We start from the raw sequence: 7072 nt of genomic DNA, 5'->3' as shown, positions 1-7072 counted from the left end.
AGTCCATGATTTTCTTTTCTGAGGAGATGTTCATTTGTGCTGGATATTAGATTCCAGTTATAAGTGATATCATATGGTATTTGTCTTTGTCTTTCTGGCTCATTTCACTCAGGATGAGATTCTCTAGTTCCATCCATGTTGCTGCAAATGGCATGATGTCATCCTTTTTTATGGCTGAGTAGTATTCCATTGTGTATATATACCACATCTTCCGAATCCAATCCTCTGTCGATGGACATTTGGATTGTTTCCATGTCCTGGCTATTGTGAATAGTGCTGCAATGAACATGCGGGTGCATGTGTCTCTTGGTGTGGGTTTTAATGCAGACACAAACCTACATTTGAGCTACAGTATAACTGTGATATAATACTGGCCTATAGCCACCTTGTTTTTTTTTTTTTTTGTCTTTTGTCTTTTTGTTGTTGTTGTTGTTGCTATTTCTTGGGCCGCTCCCGCGGCATATGGAGGTTCCCAGGCTAGGGGTTGAATCGGAGCTGTAGCCACTGGCCTACGCCAGAGCCACAGCAACGTGGGATCCGAGCCGAGTCTGCAACCTACACCACAGCTCACGGCAACGCCGGATCGTTAACCCACTGAGCAAGGGCAGGGACCAAACCCGCAACCTCATGGTTCCTAGTCGGATTCGTTAACCACTGCGCCACGACGGGAACTCCGCCACCTTGTTTTGCTCCTCAGCAGATCATAGTTCTATATGGTTATCAATAGATTTTGATCTACCTTTTCAAGGGCTTCATCGCAGTTCGTGGTATGGAGGTGACTTAGTCTGCTAATGAGGGGCTCTTAGGTTGTTTCCAATTTTTGCTTATTACAAAGAATGGCAACTGATTTTGTCCATAAGTCTTTGGTGCACTTGTCCAATAAATTTTGAAGGATAACTTCTTGAATGTGGACTTGCTGGTCAGAGAATAGGTACTTCCTTCATTTTCTTAATTTTGAAAAAATACCATGCATGAATTTACCAGCTTGCTCTGCTTTCACCAGTGGGATAGGGTGCTCTTCTCCTCAAGTTATCTCCAACTCCGAGCATTACCCACATTTGCTTATCTGACAGTGAAAAGGAACTTCTGTTTTAATTTGGTTTCGTTTAATCAATAGTGATTTGGGGGGAAGTTCCCGTCTTAGCTCAGTGGTAATGAACTCGACTAGAAACCATGAGGATTCGGGTTCTATCCCTGGCCTTGCTCAGTGGGTTGGGGATCCAGCATTGCCATAAGCTGTGGTGAGGGTCGCAGACTCGGTTTGGATTCTGTGTTGCTGTGGCTGTGTGTAGGCCAGCAGCTGTCGCTCGCTTTTGATCCCTGGCCTGGAAACTTCCATATGGTGCAGGTGTGGCCCTTAAAAAAAAAAAAATAGTGATTTGGGGGTCTGTTGTCTTATGCTTAATGGCCACAATGCGTTTTTGGTGTGTGAATTAAATAGTTCCTAGTGAGGTACTGAGCTTTACTTACTGAATTATTAGAGCTTTTTATATATCAAGAATATTAGCACTTTGTCACATTTTGCTCACAATTCAATCAGATCTGCTAACAACAGAAAATATCAAGTAGATTCCCTTACCTAAATTATGTGATGTCCCCCATCCCCCCAAACCTCACAAAAATGTTCATTATTGACACTGTATTAGTTTCCTAGGAATACTGTAACTAAAACCATTGCAAACTGGGGGGCTAAAAACTATAGAAATGTATTCTCTCACAGCTGTGGAGGCTGAAGATCTGCAGCCAAGGTGTTAGCAAGGCCAGGCTCCCTTGGAAGTTGTAGTGGAAGATCCTTCTTTTCCTATTCTAGCTTCTGGTAGCTCCAGGAGTTCCTTGGCTTGTAGACACATCATTAGACTCTCTCCCTCCATCACAAGGCATTCTCCGATCTCCTCTGCTAAGTATACGGGTCATAATGGATTAGGGCCCTCTTCACTTCATCCTTACTTGCTTATATCTGTAGACGCTATTTCCAAAAAAGCCACACTGATAGATGTGACCAGGGGTTAGGACTTCAACAATTTTTTTTTGGGGGGGGGGACAATGCAACCCACAACAACCCCCATTGTGAAGGGTCTGCTGTCAACAGCAAATTATAAACTTTTTAAGGACTGGGACAGGGTTGGTCTTGTTCATATCCAACACTTAGTCCAGCAGTCTAGGAGGGAGTGGGCACTCAATACCGATTTCGTAGAAGAAAGGATTTGAGTTTCAGGAATAGCTGAACTTTTAGACATTTAAAAAAAAATGTAAAAAAAAAATAAAAAAATAAAAAAGAAATGTGTGCAGAGAACACAAGGCATCAGATTCCTTTTATTTAAATTTACATTTAAAAATTTGCAATGAAAATACAAATGCATATGGGGAGGACAGGGTTGTCTGGAAGAGGGAAAGACTCAGATATTCTGAGTGGTACTTAAGTCAAGGTGTGTTCTTGAGTTTCCCAATATCTGTTCTGAAAATCTTTTTGAGAAAAATGCAGATGAGCATCTAAGCTCGAACCAAACTTCGTGACCAGGCTTATTAGGTTGGATTAAACAGAAGATAGCACAGCAGAACTTTTAAAAATCCAAATTTTACTCTGTCTTTGTATAGTAAAATAAAATTGACAATTAAATTTCATAGGGCGAAGAGTGCCTCACTTACCAAATAAAGGTCAGAATTTGCTCCAGAAACTTGCTTTCGAAATTATTTTTCCAACTCACTTCAGAAAATAATTTGCATATATGGCTAACAGACCCCAAATTATGCTGTAGAATATCTATATCTAACCTTGTTTAAAAAATATTTCATCTTTAGTAAAAGATATATTTAATAAAGTTAATTCTTTTAAATCAAGAGTTTGCCCTAGAGGTTTCCACTGTGGCACAGTGGGATCAGTGGCATCTCTGCAGTGCCAGGATGCAGGTTCTATCCCTGGGCCTGCTCAGTGGGTTTAGGATTCAGTGTTGCTGATAGGTTGTGACTACAGCTCAGATCTGATCCCTGGCCCGGGAAGTCCATATGCTGTGGGGCAGCCAAAAAGAAAAACTTTGTTAAAAAAATTAATGTAAGAGCTTGTTCTAGGAATCGATATATTTTATTACAGTGTCTCCACTTCCCTCTCTTCTCACCAAAGTGTCACCAAAGCCAGTCAAATGTAGTCACTTGGGACTAGGTCTAGACTTTGCTTTATTTTAGTGACCATAGTTCCAGTCCCAAAGCCACAGGCCAGTGTTTTGGGAAGTAACAGCCATAGAGATGAGGTATTTCAGTGTGAGCAAGAGAAACACTTTGATCTGGCACATTTTCTGCACTCACGCAGATGTGGTCTGGATGTAATTTGAGCACCAAAGCCTGCTCCATGGGCTTGAAACCCGAGCAGGGATCCACACTCTGAAAGTTTAGTGCCCTGCTCTTACCGTCTTGAGTTTGTGAGCAACAACCCCTGGATTTTCATTTTGTGCTGGGCTCCACAAATTATGTAGCCAGTCTTAGATGTATATACAAGCTGCTTGGACCTGAATCATCTAACTTGTGATCTGTGTTTTCTTTGGCATCGAAAATATGGGTAGTTCCCCAACATCTCCCAATGGCAAGATACACCAGGCTCCAGGACATTTTCAAAGGTGTAAAAGTTGAGGGCCACGTGGGGGACAGTGAAGGAAGCACACAAAGGTCATTTTTGGTTTTTTTTGCATGTCTATAAAATCGTACCTTCATTGCAATAGGGAAGAATCAAGCCCATCATATGTATATATGGGCTTATATATATATATGTAAAATCAGCATACTGAAAGAATGTGTTCATTGGACGAGCTAATTTGTACACACATGTTCAATAAGCTATAAACACATTCTTCTATAGTTCTTTTATCATTAAGGTGATTATTTCTGCAATTCAAATAAAAAGTGGAATCTGTGCAAGATCTGAGCTTGGCTATGCTTTATGAGAATAATGAAAAATCCTCTTCTGAATTGGAAAGCACCATTCTTTCTGTACTTCAAAAGAATGAGGGGCAATAGTTGGTTGAAAAATGCTATAACATGTCTACCATTAACAGTGGTGTAAACATTTCATTATAGGCATGGTTCTCTGTACAGGGGGACATACGGTGATTTAAAAGGATGAGTTAGCAAGGAAGAGGAGCTCTTTCTAGATACCTTAGGAGGTGGAGAAAGGCACAGTGGGCAAGGAGGCAGTGTTACCTACATCTTCAAAGGCCATGTGGGACTTTCAAACCCTGGCTGCAGATTAGAATCAATTGGAGTAATTAGAAAAACACTAATGTCTGGGCCTCATCCCAAACAAATTAATTACAACCCGAGGTGGACACTCAGGCAGGGTATTTTTTTAAAGTATCCCTGGTGATTCTGATGTGCAGCAAGGTGAAGAATCATTGGGCTTTTGCATACTCGAAAAGAAAGGTTTTGGCTACACCAGAATCAAACAGATCTCAATTCGAACATTTAAAGATTAAATATATATATTTATATCTAATTCTACTTAAACATAGACATCACTAACTTATTTCTATGCAAAGTATTACCTCTAGGTAATTAAAAATATTTTATAAATACTTTAATGATCTTTCTCTGTTAAACACTTCCAATAAATAGGGAAACATTTAAGAGATGAAAGGAGTTTTCAAAGCAGACGTTTCAACTTTTTTAGGAAATCTGAAGACTGCGCCGGAGTGTAAAAGTCCTGTAAAATGCAGGATGGGCAGGGCAAGTAGTGTTCCTCCCAACTTGGAGTACTTTTTACACATCACATATCTTCTTCCATTAAAGAAGGAAGTGAAAACTGCTCAGGCCAAAATTTAAAATTAAGGCATCTGGAAGCTAAACCACATTTTCTAGGATGTCTCCTTTAATAACAAGCTTTAGAAACAACACACAACAAAAAACATCCTTACAAATAAGTACCTAAAATTCTAGTATCCCGAGAGGAGAAATTCCTTTTCAACTAATTTTTGAATTCTGGGGTAAAGGTGTTTCTGAAGATGTCACGATTCTGAGTAAAGAGTTGTGGGCAACTGGGAAAGAGGGAAGCAGGGTACAAGGGGGGTGGGGAATAGAAAGGCCCTGCATGAGTCCCTTCGTTACTTGCTGTTTCTGTGCTGGCGAAGGTCTAGCCCAATTGTACTTGATGGTTCTTCACTCTGTGGGCAGAGCTGAGACAAATGTTCCCTGGAACCAGACCAGCAGAGAAAGGCCAGGGCACAAAGATTCAGATTTTCCATTTCGTGTTCGTGAGTCTCAGTGGTATCGGAAGCTAACTGCAGAAGACCCTGAAAAGACAAGCTCGCTTTGCTGGCACATCCCTCACATCTGCAGATGTGCAGGGGATTTTGGGGAAGCATTCTCTAAGGAATGAGGCATGGTTACAATGATCACAGTTTTTTTTTTTTTTTCCTGTAAGGAGTTTGAGAAACCCAAGGATAACCAAAATTGAGAGGATACCCAGCTGACAATAGATGTTACCAATTATTGTAAAGAATTTCAGAAGCACTCAGTACCAAGAAAGTTGAAACTTCAGAGGTCATTAGGCCACTTAAATTTAGAACAGTCTCCAACATGACTGAGGGGGCACATGAGAAAAAACAAACATGCAAATAAGCCTAACACTGAACATTACTTAAACATGCCAAGGTTTTTCTCCAGTGAAGAGTTCAGTTAGGGGAAGAGCTATATTTCTCAAGTGCCAGCTTTCATAATGTCCCACTACATGACATCAAGTTCGATGACTGTCCTGCTGACGTAAAGCATTAGAACACTAACTTGTTTTAAACTCTAGCCCAAAGTATTACGCGGAATGCTTCTCCCCTTGTTTGATGCCAAGAACAAGATGTAAGAACCAGTTAAACTGCACGGTCCATCCTTTGTCTCTGCAAACTTCAATCTGATCCAGAAAATACTTTTTAGCATCCTCCTCACTTTTGCCCACTGTGAGGGCATCCCGAATGTATTCAATGTCTTCTTTGCTGGTTAACTGGGGCATTCCTGTCATCAGCATCATGGAGAAGAGGATGATCAGTAGGTTTGTGTGATGACGAAGGGCTAGGTAAGCCTTGACGCAGACATCCTGGATAAAAGGAAGGAACGCTGTTAACTGTTGTCACTGTAACAAAGTAGCCTGGGAGTTCCCGTCGTGGTGCCGTGATTAACGAATCCAAATAGGAACCATGAGGTTGTGGGTTCGATCCCTGGCCTTGCTCAGTGGGTTAAGGATCCGGCGTTGCCGTGAGCTGTGGTGTAGGTTGCAGATGTGGCTCAGATCCCAAGTTGCTGTGGTTCTGGCACAGGCTGGCGGCTACAGCTCTGACTGGACCCCTAGCATGGGAACCTCCATATGCCACGGGCACAGCCCAAGAAATGGCAAAAAAAGACAAAAACAAAAAACAAAACAAAACACCAACAACAAAGTAGCCTGAAGACCAGTGGGCTGTTTTGGAATTTACATGGCATTATCCTGTCCCTGAGAGGAGATCATGACAAGCCAGGAAGGTCCCCTGTCTCCAATGAAGCACTTGACTAGGAACATAAACTGCTGTTATAATCTCTGAAGCACTGCACTGTGGTGGTACACCTCCAGGGTGTGCTCAAGGAAAACTAACTGATACACCGTTTCATCTTTTTTACTCTCCTTTTTTTTTACTTTGGTTCCTTTCCTAGGGAATTGAGGGTGGACATTTCTTTAGGCTGGGAGTCAGTTTTTGAACACCTCCTACTGGAATCAATAAACCTTATGTAAGCATAAATAATGTTTGCCAAGAGCTAATGGAATCCAAAAAAGAGCTGGAAACAGGGCGTTTGAAATTTAGCTGGTTTTCATATTTATTTTACAATGTGACCTACTCTAAGGTAATAGATGAATTAGCTTTTCATTGTCTGACTCTCAAAATTGTTAATGATCTTTGAAAATTCAATATAAATTTGAATACTGAGTGAGAGAGGGCTTTCAACAAGGCAGTGTCTGATGCCTCTTCTAAAAGCCTTGGAGTAAGTGATACATGTGAGTTGAGTCCACTTCTTAAGCAACAGGCTTGCTCATTTCAATTAAAATGTTCTAATGTGAAGAAAAAAACTG

At 41.1% G+C, this 7072-nt stretch overlaps 1 protein-coding gene across 5 annotated transcripts in view; it reads right to left on the bottom strand.

Annotated features, from left to right (window-relative positions):
* Positions 2285–7072, bottom strand: part of PIK3CG (phosphatidylinositol-4,5-bisphosphate 3-kinase catalytic subunit gamma) — a 50018-nt gene continuing 45230 nt past the window's right edge. For 4 of the 5 annotated variants that reach the window (XM_021102203.1, XM_021102205.1, XM_021102206.1 and 1 more), the window contains one exon: positions 2285–6067. In XM_021102203.1, the coding sequence (XP_020957862.1) occupies positions 5789–6067 (279 nt within the window). In that variant the 3' untranslated portion in view covers positions 2285–5788. 5 annotated transcript variants of the gene reach the window in all.

Source organism: Sus scrofa, chromosome 9 (genome assembly GCF_000003025.6).
Source record: "Sus scrofa isolate TJ Tabasco breed Duroc chromosome 9, Sscrofa11.1, whole genome shotgun sequence".
Lineage (NCBI taxonomy): Eukaryota > Metazoa > Chordata > Mammalia > Artiodactyla > Suidae > Sus > Sus scrofa.
Note: the sequence above shows the minus strand (reverse complement) of the source record. Positions and strands in the feature narration are given on the sequence as shown.